A 24,036-nucleotide genomic window follows, 5' to 3' on the forward strand; every position below is an offset into this window, starting at 1 on the left:
AAGAGGCTGAATTCTAAGGCGTTGATCTTTCTTTTCTATCTTTTCTTGAGCTGGTTTCATAACATTTGGTATCAGAGCTTTGGATTCTAGGGTTTCGCTGCTCCAAATAGGTCATCATGGCATTTTCGCTATAACGTTTTTTCTGTGACGTTTCAGAAGTCGCAAAAAAAACCCATTTGAGAAGAAATCACACTGAACCTTGGGTCCGAATTTCAGAGCTTTTTGCGCGATATTTTCGGAGATATGATCTGAGGAAGTTGGTCTTTTTGCAGACTCCTGAATTACACTCAAAACAGGTGACCTGTGGAAAATCGTCATAACTTTCTTTTTGAGCATCGGATTGAAATTTCGTAAGAAGGTACAGAAAGAGGACGGACTGTAGTTTCTGTTTATATATTTTTCAGAGTCAAAGGTTGAAACAGTGACACGTGGAACTTCATACAAGTTCGCTCTACGGAACTAGTATATAATCAGGTCACTGCGGGAGATTGTGCATAACTCTTTCTTGGAGAATCCAATTTGGATCAGACTTGTGGCATTGGAAAGAGGACACAGAGGGCTACTAGAGCTCCCAATTTCAAAACTTAAAGATCCGAAAGTACAGAGTTATAGTCGTTTCAAGGTAGAGCTCCTAAAATCAAGAAAAAAGCAAGATGAGGAAGTTTGATGGCAAGGATCCGGTAAATTGGATACTTCAGATGGAGCAATATTTTGATATACATGGTGTACAACTGTTACAAAAGGTATGTATTGCATCTTCATATTTAGAACCAGATCAATTTTTATGGTACAAAGGGCTTTGTTCTCGTAAAAAACTTGTTACGTGGTCAATTTTCACGGAGGAAATGATAACACATTATGAGGATACAAAGGGCAACACCTTCTTTAGAGCAACACCACAACAATTGGAAAGAGTAAAAGGGGTTTGTGACATAATGGAAAGAAAAATTATGGAAACCAGGAAGCATACCCCTCACAACTATAAAGATGGAAGTGTTGTTTCTCCCAGCCTTCCACAACCTACAAGGGTTACACCACAACAATTGGAAGAAAAAAGAGAAAAAGGGCTTTGTTACAATTGTGATAGCAAATGCACTAAAGGTCATAGGTGTGCTGAGAAGAAATTATTTTACATAGAATATGAAGAGGAGGAAGAAAAGGATCAAGAAACATCAAAAGAAGAGGATATACGTCAGGACACCACCCCAGAGAAAGAAGAAATGAATCAGAACATATCGTGTAAAGCATTGGCAAGAATTACCACTCCTCAAACTCTCAAGATAGAAGGACATATCAAGAAGAAAAAGGTGCAAGAAGTGAAAGATCACATCGAGAAAGAAGAAATGAATCCAACCATATCTTGTAATTCAAGGGATGAAATTACCACTCCTCAAACTATCAAGATAGAAGGACACATCAAGAAGAAAAATGTTCAAGAAGTGAAAGATCACATCGAGCATCAAGAAATGAATCCGACCATATCTTGTAAAGGACTGGAAGAAATTACCACTCCTCAAAAGATAGAAGGACATATCAAGAAGAAAAAGGTTCAAGCAGAGAAAGATCATATCGAGCATCAACAGCAAGTTCTCCAACTTTTAAAGGATAACGCCACTTCGGTGCAAAATCAAATGAAACAACAGGTAGATCAACATCGTAGTGAAAAATGTTTTGATTGGGTATTTTTACTGCTACATCTCAAGCAAGCTATTTATGAGAAGGAAATGTTGGCAATACTACATGCACTTAAAAAATGGCGACCTTACCGAATGGGAAGACGCTTCAAGGATGAGGATGTGGAAGCATTGTTTTGTGCTATTTATATTATCCAACCAAATTGGATAAACGAAGCAACGGATGAATGGAAGAAGAACGAAGAAGTATGGCCGCTTATTCAAAAGTTGCAAAAGATCCCAATTCAAGCAATATTGCCAGAAATTGAAGAGGAAGGAAAAATCATATTGGAACCTGGAGCAGTCACAGAAACAAGAACCCGACAGCTACGAAATCAATCAATTTCAGTGTATCTCATCAAGTGGAAGAACTTACCCGCCGAATATTCCACATGGGAGGACAAGAATTTTATATAGAAGCATCAAGAACTACTCAAGCGTTGAGGACAACGCTTTTTGAAGGAGAGGGGCATGTTACGCCCCTATACTACTAGTGTAACCCCTTATTTTTATTAGTATAACCCACTTATTATATTGATGTACCCATGTAGTGCCCATATTGTTACTATTGTGCCCCATAGAAGCCCACTATTGTTATTATTATGCCCTTACATTATTATTGTTATGTCGGCTCTGATTATGTTATAACCCCTTAGACTCCTATATATAGAAAGGAGGTCTTTTCATTTGTATCATCCAAGAATTGTTCATTTATGTAATGTAAAGGAGGTTGCCCCCTCGAAGAGGCTGAATTCTAAGGCGTTGATCTTTCTTTTCTATCTTTTCTTGAGCTGGTTTCATAACACAATAAATGACCAGTAAAATGATGCCAAACTCGAAGCAATCCTTCTTAATAAGTTAATCGAGGAAATTGTTATCACAAAACCAGTACTAGGGACTGCAACCAAGCAAGGTCTCATGTAACTGTTTCAGACCATACTTTAGATTAGGAATTAGCCTTCCTAATCAGAGAGGGCTCTCTCACAACTCTTGACAAAATCCTTCAAACACTAGATGGCTAACTCTTTATTTACTTATGAAAGCATAACTGGTTGGAAACACATCAAACTAGCTCTCATTGGGCTATGGAGTCTATAATATCAAGTAAATAAGGAAAACACAGTGACCTCATAGAAATCAAGGCTCTTAGCATTACATGTCAAACATATTTCACCAAAACATAGCTTGCTGTATACACAGGAAGTCAGAGCATATATTTATGAATTCTGAGTGATTGCATACAACAAAACCATAAAATAACATAAAGTACCACACATCATCACTACATTTGATCATGACAATCCTTCGAGAATCTTGAGAAGAGAATAACTCTGTTTTACTATTACTGTCAAAAAAGGTCTTCCAATGGCCCAAAACAACACTGTTTTTCTATTAAGTATCCAACCCTTTCTACATTCTAACTTTTTCTATTTATATGAATACATTCCTCCCTTTCTAGAGGGAGCTCGAAAACCCTATTAACTACTCCTACATGCTACTAACTAATGCATTAATTACAAACATGCTGGGCTGTAATTACATAAAGCCCTAATCAAACTAAAACACTAATTCTTTTCTCCTCGCAGGCTTGATGCTTTCTTGGATGCTGGACAGCTGTATGATTTCCATTATGGCTAAGATATGTTAAGGGAGCATTCACCGAGCAAGCTGGTCTCGGATGCTAGCTGTAAGACAGCCTATTAATTGATAAAATTAATCATCCTATATCCACGGTCCCCTGTCTTCCATTCCTCTTCATCATTTAAAAACAAGTCTGCTGTTCTTTAATTCTTCCCAAACACCGCATATCACCACACCTTTCAAATGAGCTGGAAACTTTATGAGCTGAAAAGGTGTCTGCAGTTGTTTGTTGGCCCTTAACATAATATGTTTTCCATCGCCCTGAAATATAGGGAGCTGTTCCTGTTTGTCGGCCTTTTGTCTCCCAACATTCTCCTAAAATATAGCAGCCTGCTCCCAAATCCTTTAATGACCCCAAGTATGGAGTAATGCCAGATTTATGATGTGCTGGAGGTGGTCTTTGATAGACAGCTGTTCCTCTTCCTCAACTCCCGCTCACCGTGTTAGACTAGCTGCTCTGCACTTTAAATTATCACCTACAGCAGTTTCGTAGCGCGCTACGAAACTGCTGTAGATAACCTCTATTTGTTCCGTAGCAAATAAATCTTGAGTTGGTAAATGATCTGCTTGAGAATCTGTGTTTTCTCTGGTTACTTTGACTATGATTTGAGTCACTATGAGCTCCTTTATTGTTTTGATGCTGTGGTGCAACTTCAAATCGGATCTCTGCAACCTGAGAAGTTGACTGAACCAATAACACTGTATTAACATTATTGCAACCAGGGGCCATCTTCAAAATGTCAAATACTCCAGCTAATGCTGTTGGAATGATCACAAATAAATTAAGCATTCACAAGAAAATTATGAAGCATTCTGTTCTAAGCTATCAACCCTGGTGATCTTATAAGAACCATCCAATATCTAGTCCAATTATTTTAGCATAAATCTTTGGAGTCCGAGTGCACAAAATGATATTGAATGCTGCTCACAACCGTGCATCAAACATCCAAGTTGCATCTAGTTAGAAACTAGAGTGTTAAAACTGGAAGGGTGGTTCTGTAAAATCTCAGTTTCGCTTCACAGATATGAAACATGTATGAAGTTCAGCTACCCAATTTTACACTTTTTATCTAGCAGACTATCCCCTCTCTGGCTGGCAATTGGGATTCTGTTGAAACTAAAACCAATTGAGCTTCGATCCCTCCTATCCTTCAAAATGTTGTATCGTTCAGCAAATTTTCATCTTCCACACAAAACAATTCTTCTATCTCTGCCATGGTATAACGATACAGAAGACACTGCTGACCTGGGTTGCATTCACAAAGTCATTCTTGTATGTTGTAGACAGACAAAAGCACCTGGTGTTAACTGCACACAACAATAGAAAGATGTAAAAATATCAACATATAATACATTCTGGATCCTCCTCAGTACCGCCAACATGTTCAGGATACTTTTAAATTCACATCTTCTGCGCAATTCAATCTACAATTGAAACCCTTGCTGTTGTAATTTGAACTCTGAGATATACTCTGAACCTTCTCCTTCCGGGCACTATTATGCAAATCTGACATTGATGCTCTCTGCGCGCCTCAGGCAACCCAAAAACACAATAACAGAAACCGAAACATGATAATGGAAACAGAAATCTTCATATCCCCCGTTGTTTTCGAATCACGCATAAATACTAGCCCTTGAATGTCTCCTTTCACTCCATCAGCTATTAAAATCTACTTTATAATCTCCCTTTCCAGTTGTCGTTGTGATTCTGGTGATTTTGCTAATGTATATGGCCATCTCAAGCGCCACATCTCAATCCGGGTGTCAATAATAGTGGCGACCTTGTGGCAATCAAACCCTCATAAAAGCCACTTGACATTTGGCGGTTAATCACTACATTTCGATAAAGAAAATTCTAAGACTGAAATTGTCGAACAGTTAATGCGCATTCCCCATGGCAATATAGAGCATCCAACAGCACCTCATGATCAAATGCGCCGCCTTCTAAGAGACCACGAATTCTGTATTTCTGAATATCGACAATAATGCCAAACTGGATTTGATTCGGGCTCCAACTTCAATAACCGTCTTATGGTGCTCTCGACCTCCCTCATTCACCGGTACCATGATATGCTCCATTCCATCACCAGTGAAAAATAATCCACCAGGTCCAATCTAAAGTGCTCGCACTTCATTTCTTGAGAATACTCTACCTCGTTCATGAAACGATGGCAAGTCATAAAGGCGCACACTCTTATCATTGCATGAACAAAGCAAAATAGGTTTGGCTTGTTCATCATTCATTATGCACAGCGCAAGAACACCATGTTCTTCAATACGAGTGTAAATCTCTTCAAGAGCTATAGTTGATGTAGCAGCCCAAACCTTCACTGTGCCATCCAAAGAACACGACAAGAGAAATTGGTCCCAACAAAGAAGAGACATTACAACTGATGTGTGATTTCTCAAGGTTTGGATACATTGAAAAGTTTCCAGGTCCCAAACTTTTATTGTGTGGTCCATAGAGGCAGAGTAAAGTTTGTCTTTCTGTGAGACTAATGAGACAACAGGCAACATATGCCCTGTGAGGGAAGTTGCAGGGTCAAATGTATTGGTTGTAGGATTAAACTTCCATGCTAAAATGGTGCCATCATGTGTTCCAGCCAAAATCATTTGATCAGCGATCGCCAGAGCATGCACTTGTCCATTAGGGCTGTCTAATAATAGCTCTGTCAAGTTGACGGTATTCAAAGCCTTGACGGCATTACGAAGGCCGACAAAAAGCCACGGACCTTCACTTAGAAGGCATCCAACTCCACTGTCGTCGCCTAAGGGGATATTTGTTCCCTGTCCTGTATGGCAGTCCCAGGCTATAAGCTTATTATGTCGGCCAACAGAATAGAGTTTGGCAGAGCCTAAATGCGAAAGAAAAGCAATTCCTCGAATAGGCTTGTTATCGTGGCCAACCAGCTTAGTCATGAAAGTGACATCGGAACCTCCAATAAAATGGGATTGCAGATATCTGCAGTCGTCTTTTGCATACTTGCAATTGCCTGCAAGCCAATAACGGCATGCTTTATCCTTTTTGTTACAGGTGCACAAAGAAATCAATAGTCCACTTCAAATATCAGTTCGAGCCACATAAAGACAAGACTATCATATAAAGAAAAACAGATTCACATTGCATCCTTGGAGTGTCTGGCATAGCATCAACCTGTGTGTGAATTGTGTCCTCCTCAGCTAACACACTTTAAAAGTTTGAACTAGTGTCATCCAGAAATATGTCTAACCATTCCTTAAATGGCGCACTATCTCCAGTTGTATCAATTAAAATCTTAGATGAAATTTTGATAGTAAATGTAAATTTGCATCAATCCCCTCCACTGGCTTTGACTGATCTTCTGATTGCACTTCAATGTCACCAGAGTAACCAGGGGGGATTCTTCTTTGTAGGAGATAAATCACCCATGAGCCAGAATTCAGAGATAACTCCATTAATGTACTTGATGCCAATCCCACAATAGCTGCATCATCATAGGGTGCCTCCTTGGACACACTGTCACTGCTCTCATCAACATTCCTGGAGGGAAACAAAACTCTATACAATAGGCATGCTAGGATTTGGACCTTCACTTAGAACTCGAACCAATTCCCAATTTCGTAGCACGCTACGAAACCACGCAAACAGGCAGCGCTGCGAAACTGCTAAAATAATTCAGGCGCTGCGAAAACACCCAATCTTTAAGCTAATCTAGAAAAATTGTGACAACATCATTTTCAGTGATAACAGTGGCTCCACTAGGGATAGTGTGCCCTTGTGGTGCGCTAAGAACACGCAGCTCCAGTGCCTTACCCATTTGTAACAAACAGAAATTTGCTTGACAAGCATGACTGTAGGAGAAAGAAACTAATGCTACTGAAAAATAAATGCTCAGCCAACCTTGAGCTTATTTGCAATTTACCTACCTACCTACCCTAACCATTTAAACTTTCCTCAGCTCAATCAATATGAAACTTCCAATGCAGCCAGTCATTTGCTTTATCTGACATTTGACTTCTTTGCCTGTCCCGAAGTTCAGCGCCAATGTGATAGTGAGATGACAGCTGCCACTGAAAATGTCTTTGACTGCATCGGATTTCAGAGCCAATGTGATAATGTAATGACCGCTGCCACTAAAACTGTCTCTGATCTTCATAGGTAAGCTGAAACACTGGAGAATAAAACTCTTCCATGTAATCAGCTATAGGATCCCAAAACACATGATCAGCTTGTCCTTCCACGACACTTTCCAGCTGTGCAAACTGATCTTCAACCACAGTGTTCAGTTCCTCAAACGTAAAAGAGAGGGGAACCAGCATAGTCTCCTTGCGCTCAGCCATAAAATATTTCTGAGAATAATGATCATGATCATGAAAATTATATTCCTGAATTTGTCCTTCTAAACCTTCAATTTCTTTCTCAATGTCTTTGGAAAATTCATCAAAAAATTTCATCTTATCCTCTGACTTGCAGTCAAAAGATTCCAGATATGAGGACAGGGACAAAGAAAATGATTCATTTGTTTCTTCTTTATTATGATCATCATTCCACTGTTTAAAACCTTCAACTGAAGGAGATTTTACTTCCACCTCTGGCCTATCTATCCATTCCTCCAAGAACAAAAGCCAAAAGTCTGGCAATGACTTAATGGACTTGGCAGGCAAGCATTCAACCCACTGTTTGCATTTCCCTTGGAAAGAATCATAAAATAACCTTATGCAAACATCTTCATGTTTAATTCTAAGAAGCTGTGCAAAATGACAAAAATCTGAGATATGATCCAAGGTTAAACTCAAATCTTCTCCGTTGTATTTTGGACCATTCTTTAGAAAATAAACATCCTTGGGAAAATGGTTTGGGAAACCATGAAGTCCTGAGAAATCTATACATGCATACCTTGAACAAATAATGGCAGCTTCTGGGTCTTTCATAGCTCTAGTGGAATCACCATGAATGTATAAACCTTGAATTCTTCAACAATGGAGTCGCCAAGGTAGTTTTGCAGCCTTGAAAATCATTTGAACTCCTGCTACCTTCAGAAATTCAATCTTAAGCTCCCGGCAGACGCACCAAAATGTTATCACAAAACCAGTACTAGGGACTGCAACCAAGCAAGGTCTCATGTAACTGTTTCAGACCATACTTTAGATTAGGAATTAGCCTTCCTAATCAGAGAGGGCTCTCTCACAACTCTTGACAAAATCCTTCAAACACTAGATGGCTAACTCTTTATTTACTTATGAAAGCATAACTGGTTGGAAACACATCAAACTAGCTCTCATTGGGCTATGGAGTCTATAATATCAAGTAAATAAGGAAAACACAGTGACCTCATAGAAATCAAGGCTCTTAGCATTACATGTCAAACATATTTCACCAAAACATAGCTTGTTGTATACACAGGAAGTCAGAGCATATATTTATGAATTCTGAGTGATTGCATACAACAAAACCATAAAATAACATAAAGTACCACACATCATCACTACATTTGATCATGACAATCCTTCGAGAATCTTGAGAAGAGAATAACTCTGTTTTACTATTACTGTCAAAAAAGGTCTTCCAATGGCCCAAAACAACACTGTTTTTCTATTAAGTATCCAACCCTTTCTACATTCTAACTTTTTCTATTTATATGAATACATTCCTCCCTTTCTAGAGGGAGCTCGAAAACCCTATTAACTACTCCTACATGCTACTAACTAATGCATTAATTACAAACATGCTGGGCTGTAATTACATAAAGCCCTAATCAAACTAAAACACTAATTCTTTTCTCCTCGCAGGCTTGATGCTTTCTTGGATGCTGGACAGCTGTATGATTTCCATTATGGCTAAGATATGTTAAGGGAGCATTCACCGAGCAAGCTGGTCTCGGATGCTAGCTGTAAGACAGCCTATTAATTGATAAAATTAATCATCCTATATCCACGGTCCCCTGTCTTCCATTCCTCTTCATCATTTAAAAACAAGTCTGCTGTTCTTTAATTCTTCCCAAACACCGCATATCACCACACCTTTCAAATGAGCTGGAAACTTTATGAGCTGAAAAGGTGTCTGCAGTTGTTTGTTGGCCCTTAACATAATATGTTTTCCATCGCCCTGAAATATAGGGAGCTGTTCCTGTTTGTCGGCCTTTTGTCTCCCAACATTCTCCTAAAATATAGCAGCCTGCTCCCAAATCCTTTAATGACCCCAAGTATGGAGTAATGCCAGATTTATGATGTGCTGGAGGTGGTCTTTGATAGACAGCTGTTCCTCTTCCTCAACTCCCGCTCACCGTGTTAGACTAGCTGCTCTGCACTTTAAATTATCACCTACAGCAGTTTCGTAGCGCGCTACGAAACTGCTGTAGATAACCTCTATTTGTTCCGTAGAAAATAAATCTTGAGTTGGTAAATGATCTGCTTGAGAATCTGTGTTTTCTCTGGTTACTTTGACTATGATTTGAGTCACTATGAGCTCCTTTATTGTTTTGATGCTGTGGTGCAACTTCAAATCGGATCTCTGCAACCTGAGAAGTTGACTGAACCAATAACACTGTATTAACATTATTGCAACCAGGGGCCATCTTCAAAATGTCAAATACTCCAGCTAATGCTGTTGGAATGATCACAAATAAATTAAGCATTCACAAGAAAATTATGAAGCATTCTGTTCTAAGCTATCAACCCTGGTGATCTTATAAGAACCATCCAATATCTAGTCCAATTATTTTAGCATAAATCTTTGGAGTCCGAGTGCACAAAATGATATTGAATGCTGCTCACAACCGTGCATCAAACATCCAAGTTGCATCTAGTTAGAAACTAGAGTGTTAAAACTGGAAGGGTGGTTCTGAAAAATCTCAGTTTCGTTTCACAGATATGAAACATGTATGAAGTTCAGCTACCCAATTTTACACTTTTTATCTAGCAGACTATCCCCTCTCTGGCTGGCAATTGGGATTCTGTTGAAACTAAAACCCATTGAGCTTCGATCCCTCCTATCCTTCAAAATGTTGTATCGTTCAGCAAATTTTCATCTTCCTCACAAACAATTCTTCTATCTCTGCCATAGTATAACGATACAGAAGACACTGCTGACCTAGGTTGCATTTCACAAAGTCATTCTTGTATGTTGTAGACAGACAAAAGCAACTGGTGTTAACTGCACACAACAACAGAAAGATGTAAAAATATCAACATATAATACATTCTGGATCCTCCTCAGTACCGCCAACATGTTCAGGATACTTTTAAATTCACATCTTCTGCGCAATTCAATCTACAATTGAAACCCTTGCTGTTGTAATTTGAACTCTGAGATATACTCTGAACCTTCTCCTTCCGGGCACTATTATGCAAATCTGACATTGATGCTCTCTGCGCGCCTCAGGCAACCCAAAAACACAATAACAGAAACCGAAACATGATAATGGAAACAGAAATCTTCATATCCCCCGTTGTTTTCGAATCACGCATAAATACTAGCCCTTGAATGTCTCCTTTCACTCCATCAGCTATTAAAATCTACTTTATAATCTCCCTTTCCAGTTGTCATTGTGATTCTGGTGATTTTGCTAATGTATATGGCCATCTCAAGCGCCACATCTCAATCCGGGTGTCAATAATAGTGGCGACCTTGTGGCAATCAAACCCTCATAAAAGCCACTTGACATTTGGCGGTTAATCACTACATTTCGATAAAGAAAATTCTAAGACTGAAATTGTCAAACAGTTAATGCGCATTCCCCATGGCAATATAGAGCATCCAACAGCACCTCATGATCAAATGCGCCGCCTTCTAAGAGACCACGAATTCTGTATTTCTGAATATCGACAATAATGCCAAACTGGATTTGATTCGGGCTCCAACTTCAATAACCGTCTTATGGTGCTCTCGACCTCCCTCATTCACCGGTACCATGATATGCTCCATTCCATCACCAGTGAAAAATAATCCACCAGGTCCAATCTGAAGTGCTCGCACTTCATTTCTTGAGAATACTCTACCTCGTTCATGAAACGATGGCAAGTCATAAAGGCGCACACTCTTATCATTGCATGAACAAAGCAAAATAGGTTTGGCTTGTTCATCATTCATTATGCACAGCGCAAGAACACCATGTTCTTCAATACGAGTGTAAATCTCTTCAAGAGCTATAGTTGATGTAGCAGCCCAAACCTTCACTGTGCCATCCAAAGAACACGACAAGAGAAATTGGTCCCAACAAAGAAGAGACATTACAACTGATGTGTGATTTCTCAAGGTTTGGATACATTGAAAAGTTTCCAGGTCCCAAACTTTTATTGTGTGGTCCATAGAGGCAGAGTAAAGTTTGTCTTTCTGTGAGACTAATGAGACAACAGGCAACATATGCCCTGTGAGGGAAGTTGCAGGGTCAAATGTATTGGTTGTAGGATTAAACTTCCATGCTAAAATGGTGCCATCATGTGTTCCAGCCAAAATCATTTGATCAGCGATCGCCAGAGCATGCACTTGTCCATTAGGGCTGTCTAATAATAGCTCTGTCAAGTTGACGGTATTCAAAGCCTTGACGGCATTACGAAGGCCGACAAAAAGCCACGGACCTTCACTTAGAAGGCATCCAACTCCACTGTCGTCGCCTAAGGGGATATTTGTTCCCTGTCCTGTATGGCAGTCCCAGGCTATAAGCTTATTATGTCGGCCAACAGAATAGAGTTTGGCAGAGCCTAAATGCGAAAGAAAAGCAATTCCTCGAATAGGCTTGTTATCGTGGCCAACCAGCTTAGTCATGAAAGTGACATCGGAACCTCCAATAAAATGGGATTGCAGATATCTGCAGTCGTCTTTTGCATACTTGCAATTGCCTGCAAGCCAATAACGGCATGCTTTATCCTTTTTGTTACAGGTGCACAAAGAAATCAATAGTCCACTTCAAATATCAGTTCGAGCCACATAAAGACAAGACTATCATATAAAGAAAAACAGATTCACATTGCATCCTTGGAGTGTCTGGCATAGCATCAACCTGTGTGTGAATTGTGTCCTCCTCAGCTAACACACTTTAAAAGTTTGAACTAGTGTCATCCAGAAATATGTCTAACCATTCCTTAAATGGCGCACTATCTCCAGTTGTATCAATTAAAATCTTAGATGAAATTTTGATAGTAAATGTAAATTTGCATCAATCCCCTCCACTGGCTTTGACTGATCTTCTGATTGCACTTCAATGTCACCAGAGTAACCAGGGGAGGGATTCTTCTTTGTAGGAGATAAATCACCCATGAGCCAGAATTCAGAGATAACTCCATTAATGTACTTGATGCCAATCCCACAATAGCTGCATCATCATAGGGTGCCTCCTTGGACACACTGTCACTGCTCTCATCAACATTCCTGGAGGGAAACAAAACTCTATACAATAGGCATGCTAGGATTTGGACCTTCACTTAGAACTCGAACCAATTCCCAATTTCGTAGCACGCTACGAAACCACGCAAACAGGCAGCGCTGCGAAACTGCTAAAATAATTCAGGCGCTGCGAAAACACCCAATCTTTAAGCTAATCTAGAAAAATTGTGACAACATCATTTTCAGTGATAACAGTGGCTCCACTAGGGATAGTGTGCCCTTGTGGTGTGCTAAGGACACGCAGCTCCAGTGCCTTACCCATTTGTAACAAACAGAAATTTGCTTGACAAGCATGACTGTAGGAGAAAGAAACTAATGCTACTGAAAAATAAATGCTCAGCCAACCTTGAGCTTATTTGCAATTTACCTACCTACCTACCCTAACCATTTAAACTTTCCTCAGCTCAATCAATATGAAACTTCCAATGCAGCCAGTCATTTGCTTTATCTGACATTTGACTTCTTTGCCTGTCCCAAAGTTCAGCGCCAATGTGATAGTGAGATGACAGCTGCCACTGAAAATGTCTTTGACTGCATCGGATTTCAGAGCCAATGTGATAATGTAATGACCGCTGCCACTAAAACTGTCTCTGATCTTCATAGGTAAGCTGAAACACTGGAGAATAAAACTCTTCCATGTAATCAGCTATAGGATCCCAAAACACATGATCAGCTTGTCCTTCCACGACACTTTCCAGCTGTGCAAACTGATCTTCAACCACAGTGTTCAGTTCCTCAAACGTAAAAGAGAGGGGAACTAGCATAGTCTCCTTGCGCTCAGCCATAAAATATTTCTGAGAATAATGATCATGATCATGAAAATTATATTCCTGAATTTGTCCTTCTAAACCTTCAATTTCTTTCTCAATGTCTTTGGAAAATTCATCAAAAAATTTCATCTTATCCTCTGACTTGCAGTCAAAAGATTCCAGATATGAGGACAGGGACAAAGAAAATGATTCATTTGTTTCTTCTTTATTATGATCATCATTCCACTGTTTAAAACCTTCAACTGAAGGAGATTTTACTTCCACCTCTGGCCTATCTATCCATTCCTCCAAGAACAAAAGCCAAAAGTCTGGCAATGACTTAATGGACTTGGCAGGCAAGCATTCAACCCACTGTTTGCATTTCCCTTGGAAAGAATCATAAAATAACCTTATGCAAACATCTTCATGTTTAATTCTAAGAAGCTGTGCAAAATGACAAAAATCTGAGATATGATCCAAGGTTAAACTCAAATCTTCTCCGTTGTATTTTGGACCATTCTTTAGAAAATAAACATCCTTGGGAAAATGGTTTGGGAAACCATGAAGTCCTGAGAAATCTATACATGCATACCTTGAACAAATAATGGCAGCTTCTGGGTCTTTCATAGCTCCAGTGGAATCACCATGAATGTATAAACCTTGAATTCTTCAACAATGGAGTCGCCAAGGTAGTTTTGCAGCCTTGAAAATCATTTGAACTCCTGCTACCTTCAGAAATTCAATCTTAAGCTCCCGGCAGACGCACCAAAATGTTATCACAAAACCAGTACTAGGGACTGCAACCAAGCAAGGTCTCATGTAACTGTTTCAGACCATACTTTAGATTAGGAATTAGCCTTCCTAATCAGAGAGGGCTCTCTCACAACTCTTGACAAAATCCTTCAAACACTAGATGGCTAACTCTTTATTTACTTATGAAAGCATAACTGGTTGGAAACACATCAAACTAGCTCTCATTGGGCTATGGAGTCTATAATATCAAGTAAACAAGGAAAACACAGTGACCTCATAGAAATCAAGGCTCTTAGCATTACATGTCAAACATATTTCACCAAAACATAGCTTGCTGTATACACAGGAAGTCAGAGCATATATTTATGAATTCTGAGTGATTGCATACAACAAAACCATAAAATAACATAAAGTACCACACATCATCACTACATTTGATCATGACAATCCTTCGAGAATCTTGAGAAGAGAATAACTCTGTTTTACTATTACTGTCAAAAAAGGTCTTCCAATGGCCCAAAACAACACTGTTTTTCTATTAAGTATCCAACCCTTTCTACATTCTAACTTTTTCTATTTATATGAATACATTCCTCCCTTTCTAGAGGGAGCTCGAAAACCCTATTAACTACTCCTACATGCTACTAACTAATGCATTAATTACAAACATGCTGGGCTGTAATTACATAAAGCCCTAATCAAACTAAAACACTAATTCTTTTCTCCTCGCAGGCTTGATGCTTTCTTGGATGCTGGACAGCTGTATGATTTCCATTATGGCTAAGATATGTTAAGGGAGCATTCACCGAGCAAGCTGGTCTCGGATGCTAGCTGTAAGACAGCCTATTAATTGATAAAATTAATCATCCTATATCCACGGTCCCCTGTCTTCCATTCCTCTTCATCATTTAAAAACAAGTCTGCTGTTCTTTAATTCTTCCCAAACACCGCATATCACCACACCTTTCAAATGAGCTGGAAACTTTATGAGCTGAAAAGGTGTCTGCAGTTGTTTGTTGGCCCTTAACATAATATGTTTTCCATCGCCCTGAAATATAGGGAGCTGTTCCTGTTTGTCGGCCTTTTGTCTCCCAACATTCTCCTAAAATATAGCAGCCTGCTCCCAAATCCTTTAATGACCCCAAGTATGGAGTAATGCCAGATTTATGATGTGCTGGAGGTGGTCTTTGATAGACAGCTATTCCTCTTCCTCAACTCCCGCTCACCGTGTTAGACTAGCTGCTCTGCACTTTAAATTATCACCTACAGCAGTTTCGTAGCGCGCTACGAAACTGCTGTAGATAACCTCTATTTGTTCCGTAGCAAATAAATCTTGAGTTGGTAAATGATCTGCTTGAGAATCTGTGTTTTCTCTGGTTACTTTGACTATGATTTGAGTCACTATGACCTCCTTTATTGTTTTGATGTTGTGGTGCAACTTCAAATCGGATCTCTGCAACCTGAGAAGTTGACTGAACCAATAACACTGTATTAACATTATTGCAACCAGGGGCCATCTTCAAAATGTCAAATACTCCAGCTAATGCTGTTGGAATGATCACAAATAAATTAAGCATTCACAAGAAAATTATGAAGCATTCTGTTCTAAGCTATCAACCCTGGTGATCTTATAAGAACCATCCAATATCTAGTCCAATTATTTTAGCATAAATCTTTGGAGTCCGAGTGCACAAAATGATATTGAATGCTGCTCACAACCGTGCATCAAACATCCAAGTTGCATCTAGTTAGAAACTAGAGTGTTAAAACTGGAAGGGTGGTTCTGAAAAATCTCAGTTTCGTTTCACAGATATGAAACATGTATGAAGTTCAGCTACCCAATTTTACACTTTTTATCTAGCAGACTATCCCCTCTCTGGCTGGCAATTGGGATTCTGTTGAAACTAAAACCCATTGAGCTTCGATCCCTCCTATCCTTCAAAATGTTGTATCGTTCAGCAAATTTTCATCTTCCTCACAAACAATTCTTCTATCTCTGCCATAGTATAACGATACAGAAGACACTGCTGACCTGGGTTGCATTTCACAAAGTCATTCTTGTATGTTGTAGACAGACAAAAGCACCTGGTGTTAACTGCACACAACAACAGAAAGATGTAAAAATATCAACATATAATACATTCTGGATCCTCCTCAGTACCGCCAACATGTTCAGGATACTTTTAAATTCACATCTTCTGCGCAATTCAATCTACAATTGAAACCCTTGCTGTTGTAATTTGAACTCTGAGATATACTCTGAACCTTCTCCTTCCGGGCACTATTATGCAAATCTGACATTGATGCTCTCTGCGCGCCTCAGGCAACCCAAAAACACAATAACAGAAACCGAAACATGATAATGGAAACAGAAATCTTCATATCCCCCGTTGTTTTCGAATCACGCATAAATACTAGCCCTTGAATGTCTCCTTTCACTCCATCAGCTATTAAAATCTACTTTATAATCTCCCTTTCCAGTTGTCGTTGTGATTCTGGTGATTTTGCTAATGTATATGGCCATCTGAAGCGCCACATCTCAATCCGGGTGTCAATAATAGTGGCGACCTTGTGGCAATCAAACCCTCATAAAAGCCACTTGACATTTGGCGGTTAATCACTACATTTCGATAAAGAAAATTCTAAGACTGAAATTGTCGAACAGTTAATGCGCATTCCCCATGGCAATATAGAGCATCCAACAGCACCTCATGATCAAATGCGCCGCCTTCTAAGAGACCACGAATTCTGTATTTCTGAATATCGACAATAATGGCAAACTGGATTTGATTCGGGCTCCAACTTCAATAACCGTCTTATGGTGCTCTCGACCTCCCTCATTCACCGGTACCATGATATGCTCCATTCCATCACCAGTGAAAAATAATCCACCAGGTCCAATCTGAAGTGCTCGCACTTCATTTCTTGAGAATACTCTACCTCATTCATGAAACGATGGCAAGTCATAAAGGCGCACACTCTTATCATTGCATGAACAAAGCAAAATAGGTTTGGCTTGTTCATCATTCATTATGCACAGCGCAAGAACACCATGTTCTTCAATACGAGTGTAAATCTCTTCAAGAGCTATAGTTGATGTAGCAGCCCAAACCTTCACTGTGCCATCCAAAGAACACGACAAGAGAAATTGGTCCCAACAAAGAAGAGACATTACAACTGATGTGTGATTTCTCAAGGTTTGGATACATTGAAAAGCTTCCAGGTCCCAAACTTTTATTGTGTGGTCCATAGAGGCAGAGTAAAGTTCGTCTTTCTGTGAGACTAATGAGACAACAGGCAACATATGCCCTGTGAGGGAAGTTGCAGGGTCAAATGTATTGGTTGTAGGATTAAACTTCCATGCTAAAATGGTGCCATCATGTGTTCCAGCCAAAATCATTTGATCAGCGATCGCCAGAGCATGCACTTGTCCATTAGGGCTATCTAATAATAGCTTTGTCAAGTTGACGGTATTCAAAGCCTTGACGGCATTACGAAGGCCGACAAAAAGCCACGGACCTTCACTTAGAAGGCATCCAACTCCACTGTCGTCGCCTAAGGGGATATTTGTTCCCTGTCCTGTATGGCAGTCCCAGGCTATAAGCTTATTATGTCGGCCAACAGAATAGAGTTTGGCAGAGCCTAAATGCGAAAGAAAAGCAATTCCTCGAATAGGCTTGTTATCGTGGCCAACCAGCTTAGTCATGAAAGTGACATCGGAACCTCCAATAAAATGGGATTGCAGATATCTGCAGTCGTCTTTTGCATACTTGCAATTGCCTGCAAGCCAATAACGGCATGCTTTATCCTTTTTGTTACAGGTGCACAAAGAAATCAATAGTCCACTTCAAATATCAGTTCGAGCCACATAAAGACAAGACTATCATATAAAGAAAAACAGATTCACATTGCATCCTTGGAGTGTCTGGCATAGCATCAACCTGTGTGTGAATTGTGTCCTCCTCAGCTAACACACTTTAAAAGTTTGAACTAGTGTCATCCAGAAATATGTCTAACCATTCCTTAAATGGCGCACTATCTCCAGTTGTATCAATTAAAATCTTAGATGAAATTTTGATAGTAAATGTAAATTTGCATCAATCCCCTCCACTGGCTTTGACTGATCTTCTGATTGCACTTCAATGTCACCAGAGTAACCAGGGGAGGGATTCTTCTTTGTAGGAGATAAATCACCCATGAGCCAGAATTCAAAGATAACTCCATTAATGTACTTGATGCCAATCCCACAATAGCTGCATCATCATAGGGTGCCTCCTTGGACACACTGTCACTGCTCTCATCAACATTCCTGGAGGGAAACAAAACTCTATACAATAGGCATGCTAGGATTTGGACCTTCACTTAGAACTTGAACCAATTCCCAATTTCGTAGCACGCTACGAAACCACGCAAACAGGCAGCGCTGCGAAACTGCTAAAATAATTTAGGCGCTGCGAAAACACCCAATCTTTAAGCTAATCTAGAAAAATTGTGACAACATCATTTTCAGTGATAACAGAAATTATGGAATTGCCAGGCGTATTTTAGTATGGCAGCATGCCATGTGGACGGCTGAATGTTTCTGAACATTATTCAGATGATGAGAATAAACATGTGTCGGCATGCTTGGGTGTGACCTATAACGATAGTTATCCAATACTATAAATTTTGGCAGGGTTGAACCCTTTCATTTTTCCTTCATTTGGAAAATTGGTTGGATTAACAGGCACAGACTACCTGGGATTACTATCTAAAATATTCGCTGTTCTCAGTGACCTAAGATTAATGTTGTGGAGGCTGAGGTGTGGACTGCTAATAGGAGATTGACACGTCATGCTTACTGTTACACAGCAATTTGTCACCGGTTGTCACCGTCCCTGTTACCCCTCGCTCGTACTCGCTCGTACACTGGAGGACTCATTCCGGGACCTGTGAGAAGTGACATGACCTGAAACCACTTGCATCATATTCCTCTAAGTATGAGCTTCATTTGTCCTGAAGACATCTCCTGCAAAATCTCCATGAAAACAGCTCTTTTTGCATTAGCGCGGGTCCTCAGTGCACTGCCCGCGCCAATGAGGGAAATCCTCTAAAAAGGGCGCGCTGTTGGCACTCTTTCTCAGAGTCGCACTTGCGCCGACCGAATTGAGTAAAGTTTTCAACCACCAAACTCTCGAAGGTTCTCTTCAAACCCATTCACCAACTGAATCTATGTTGAGCGAGGATGGTTTGGCTTCGAATCTCCATAGAAGGGAAAGTGGTTTGCCACATTTCATGAAAGTTTCCAAGTGATAAAGCCAATCCCATGAATAATGTGGTTGATCCTATCTCTTTCCTCTCTATCTATAAAAGCTTGCCTTTATGCCTTGAGCAAGCTAGTTAGAGTTACAATAGTTCTAGTCCCAGCATAGTGATAGAGAGTTTGAAGCTGCAAGAGCCTTCTTTGCACCCATAAGGCCAAATCTAAGTAAGGAGATTCTTGTCACCCAAAGAGAGATAGGCTTGTTCCTCATCCCAACAAGCTTTGCAAGACTTGTGTAGCTGACTACCGAGCCAAAGGAGGATTTGACGTCAGAACAATGGTTGTATTCTTCTTTGTTATTTATTAATAATAGATGACTATCATTATGGTTCCACTCTCATTGTCTTATGTTTGATGTTGAGTTATATCTTTTCTGACTGATATATAATTGCATCTACTAGATTTTATGCTTGTTTTCATGTTGTTCTTTGCATGTGCAAGTGTCCAATCACGGAGATCGTGGGGATCGTGACCGGCTGAGGCAAAGGAACGAGGGCGACATCTCTTCGACGAACACTAGCGTTGGAATCCAAGTAGGTTCTCACCATCCACCTTTTATTTGCAATTAGGAACTTGCGTGATAGCATTGTGTGATTGTTGCTAGACCCGGTCTGGGCTAGTAGGGATCATCTCTTTCCACAGAGAGGATTTACCTCCACAACAATTTGGCAACTCCGCTGGGGAGATCTTATTGTTTGATTTGTAAACTTTAGACAGAGCCTGAAGTATGGCCAGGTAGCCTTCGAAACGCTATTGTTTTGCATTAGCGAAGTAGATCAACGCCACTTCAGTCAATCTCTGGTTTGGTTTACGGACTAAACAACTTGGAGTTTGTCTTGTCTCTTTGGTTTTTCTTGCTTTGATTGCTTTAATAGCTTTCTGGGTTGGATTTCTTGTTGTTTCTTGCTTCTTGGTTTGCCTAGATACTGTCTTCAAGCCCTGGGTCGCTTGCTTTTGTTTCTGATTTAGCAAACTTGATTAGCGCGCTTTTTAGCCTTACAGTCATGCTATTGGCACAAGTTGCTCAAAGACAACCCACGCCAATCCTATAAAAGCGCGAGTTGCAGCCTGACAGTCGCGCCAGTCTTATCAACTTTTCAGTTTGCTTGTCCTTAAGCCCTTTGAGCTTGGATTTTGTGTCTTGCTGTGTCTTTTTCAATTACTGGAGTGTGTTTGATCCTAGTTTGACTGGTTTTAGACCTTCATCCTTCGGGTGTTTGCCTTTTTCTATCGATTACACCTTTTAGCCCTAGGGCATCTAGTGGCTTGGTGCATCGAGCCTTCCGTAGGAGTCTTGGGTTCTTTGATCGTCCAGTCGACTTTGTGATTACCTTTTGCATTTGCTCGGTAGTTGTCAAAGCTTTTTTCAAGTGATTTGTTTCTTTTTCGCTTGGGTTTCACTTGGCTTTGTTTGGGCTTAGATCACATAGCTCATAGAGGTCTTTGTGTTTTCTTTTTGGTTTGAAGCACTATTTTGGTGTTTTGGGGATTAGATTGTGTTTTCGTTGAGTGAAATTGATCTTTTGCTCGGTGTTACTGTCTCTCAAAATTTGTTTAGTGCACTTTGCCATTGAAAAGAAAAACGAATAATCTCTTTTGCATTGCATTAGTTAATTGAAATTAGAAGCTTTTCATTGATTGAGTGATTTAAAACAAAGAAAAGTTTTCGTTTATTTGTCATTAGCTACATTAGAATGCTTCTTGATTGTGGTCATTTTGTTTGAGAAATTCTCAACTCTCTCGTAGTTAGTATTCATCGAACGAAATGATATTCTTTGGCATATAGCTTGAATTTAGGGAATTGTGAGAGAACACATACGGTAGGGCCTGGAAACTGAAACTTAACTAAAGATCAACCATAAAATGAACTGAATGAACTTAAAAATGCATTGGAACATAACGTTCACTAATTAGAGGTCTAGGCTAGAGACGTGCTCCGGCTTCGTTAAACCTAGTCACTGTTGTTTCACACTACGGTTGGGTGATTCCTCCTTTTGTGACTCGATAGTGGTCTAGCACGGACTTGAGCTCTCATGTACCGTCGCGTATATAGGGGAGACCCCACTAGGTTATCATCCTTTATCCATAGGAAGCCGTGTCTGCCGCCTTACAAGCTGTAACGCACCGAACACAGCATTCGGGAAGATTGACTGTCGTACGGGAAGTCCTTGGTTTTCATATGATTGCCAAGGTGTATATGCAGTTTTACGGATTTGTTTGGTAAACCCTTTTGCCTAGTTCTCCAGAGTAGTCACTTTTGATCCTTTTCAGACTCCTTAAAAGAAAAGGCTCACTTGAGCAGTTTGTCACTTCAGGCTCACAAAACATTCGAAGGCGACTAGAGTCAGCTTTTTGTCCTTTTCTCGACTCTTAAAACATGAAAAGGTCAAGTTGTGTCCTTGCGTCTTAAAATTCATTTGGCCACGATAAACATTACCTGGTTAGATCTTGTGTGCGTTAGTTTGAGTAGGGTCCTTTATCGTTAGACTCCCTTAGGTCTCGTTTGAAGTTTGTCATCCTGGCTGAACCGTCGACTCCCGTTCCAAGTGATCAAGGGTCTCCGTCTTCCGCTGCTCCTAAGATACCGGTTGTAAGTGATACCCTTCCTGTTATCCCGAGTATCCAACCGATCAACTCTCGCGCTCCGGACAACGAAGGTTACGAAATTCATTGGAACCCCATCTGGGAGCCTGACGAGGACGATATTCCTTTTACCCCCCCTGGTGTTTCGTCTCCAATGTCTACCTCTCACATGGATGAGACATCTCCTAGAGTGAGTGAGACACCTGTGTTGTCAAATATCGACACTCCCATCCCAGCTACTTCTCCGCTCCCCCCACGCTATCAGTCGTTGAGGGATAGGGTAAGTGCCAGGACTCCCGCTTCGACTATGTGGGATCCCCATATCACTCCCACCACGGGATCTTTTGTTTCACAAGTCCACACTACACCTGTCACTTCAGTTCCGACGAATCCAACTGTTTGTGTAGCGCATTCAACTCCGGTTGTTAGTGCCGTAACAACGTCTTCATCCTTGCACACTGGTACTAGTCCCCCTCACGGTCAAGTGAGTAATGGCCAGCCAGCACTCTCACCTAGAGTCGTCCACCCTGCACAAAGTGCTCCACCCTCTTCTGGTCCCATTCCAGGAGGGGGGCCATATGATTCCTATGGACAAGCTGTTCAGGATCCGAACGCGCAAGGTCCACTCTTTTATTACGATTCTACTGGTCAATACCTTCAACTTTCTCAACCCTTGCCTACTCAACCTTTTGTTGAGGTTTCGGTACCGTTATCCATTGCTTGGAACCCTAGTACCAACTCTTTCCATGGAGGCCAAGCAATGCCTGCACAGCTTCAAGGACTACCTAACCAAGGCCAGCCATCTTATGTGCAAACCCCCCAAGGGCAGCAATATTATGGCCAGCCTTACCCAGGACAATCTGGGGGCCCACAAGGACAACCCTATCAGGGACAACCTTCGGCCGCTGGTGGTCCATGGTTTACTTATCTGAGTCAACCTTCTGGTTATCCGGGGCGACCTGGTACCTAGCAAGGTTACCCGTCTCGACAACCAGGACAACCTTACATCCAACAAGGCCAACCTGGTATCCAGCAGGGTTAACCCTCTGGAAAAGCTAGACAAACTTATATTCCACAAGGTCAACCGGCCGTCCAAGAGGGGTATCCTTCTGGGCAAGGGGGGCAGCCTTATATACAACAAGGCCAACCCACTGCTCAGCCTAGTCATCCTTCTGGGCAAACGGGTCAGCTTTCTATACAGCAAGGCCAACCCACTGCCTAGCTTAGTCATCCTTCTAGACAGGCTGGCCAACCTCAAGGTCAACCGGCCGTCCAGCCCGCTCAACCATCTGTTCCGCAAGGACAACCCTCGGTTGCTCAGGGACAACCTGGTACCCAGCAAGCTCATCCTTCTGGGCAAACGGGTCCGTCCCAAACCCAACTAGACCAACTGTCCGGCCAGATGGTCCAAGCTCAACCTGTTCAAGGACATCCCTCTGGGCCCCAAACTCAAATTGGTTATAAAATGCAAGGTGGGCCATGACCCCAACATTCTTACCAAGCGCACCCTTCTTATCAGGCTCAGTATGGAGCTCAACAAACGTATGGCTACCAGCAACCCTAGGGACAAACTCAATTTACCCCTTATCAAAATTATCAACAAATGCAGGTGACCCCTTACCAGAATTATCAGCAACAGTATGTTGCACCTGCAGGTCAAGTTGCTAATCCATGGGGTGCTGGGGGGCAGACCCAGGGTCAACTGTCTGCATATGGACAGAATCCTTATGGACAGAATCCATATGGACAGAACCCCTATGGACAAAATCCCTATGGGCAGAACCCTTATGGGCCAGGCCCATCCGGACAAAGTCCATGGGGGCAACCACCACCTGGTTGGAACCCTGGTACTACCTCTCTTCCACAGCCACAAATGTCCTTTAATCCTCAGTTGCCTTTCTTAGCGACGTTGGAACTTCTAGATGTGTCCAAGTTGACGAATGATCCCATTCTTCATAATCCATATTGGCCACC

At 41.0% G+C, this 24,036-nt stretch overlaps 2 protein-coding genes and 1 pseudogene across 2 annotated transcripts; all 3 read right to left on the reverse strand.

Annotated features, from left to right (window-relative positions):
* Nucleotides 1-5,169: 5,169 nt before the first annotated feature.
* Nucleotides 5,170-10,652, reverse strand: LOC149180944 (zinc finger CCCH domain-containing protein 48-like). The gene is made up of 5 exons (XM_089414040.1): nucleotides 10,568-10,652; nucleotides 10,384-10,446; nucleotides 9,812-9,897; nucleotides 5,463-6,335; nucleotides 5,170-5,307 (listed from the first exon to the last, which is right to left on the reverse strand). The coding sequence occupies exons 1-5, from the start codon at nucleotides 10,650-10,652 to the stop codon at nucleotides 5,170-5,172; spliced, it is 1,245 nt and encodes a 414-aa protein (XP_089270166.1).
* A 430-nt stretch (nucleotides 10,653-11,082) lies between these two features.
* On the reverse strand, nucleotides 11,083-16,478 carry LOC149180945 (zinc finger CCCH domain-containing protein 17-like). Its single transcript, XM_089414041.1, has 4 exons — nucleotides 16,394-16,478; nucleotides 16,210-16,272; nucleotides 15,638-15,723; nucleotides 11,083-12,159 (listed from the first exon to the last, which is right to left on the reverse strand). Exons 1-4 carry the CDS (start codon nucleotides 16,476-16,478, stop codon nucleotides 11,083-11,085), a joined length of 1,311 nt encoding a protein of 436 aa, XP_089270167.1.
* A 640-nt stretch (nucleotides 16,479-17,118) lies between these two features.
* The window catches only part of LOC149180946 (zinc finger CCCH domain-containing protein 48 pseudogene), a 33,558-nt pseudogene continuing 26,640 nt past the window's right edge, over nucleotides 17,119-24,036 (reverse strand).

This window comes from Pinus tabuliformis, chromosome 3_2 (assembly GCF_031772625.1).
Source record: "Pinus tabuliformis cultivar Carrire ecotype Pingquan chromosome 3_2, CPIR1, whole genome shotgun sequence".
NCBI lineage: Eukaryota > Viridiplantae > Streptophyta > Pinopsida > Pinales > Pinaceae > Pinus > Pinus tabuliformis.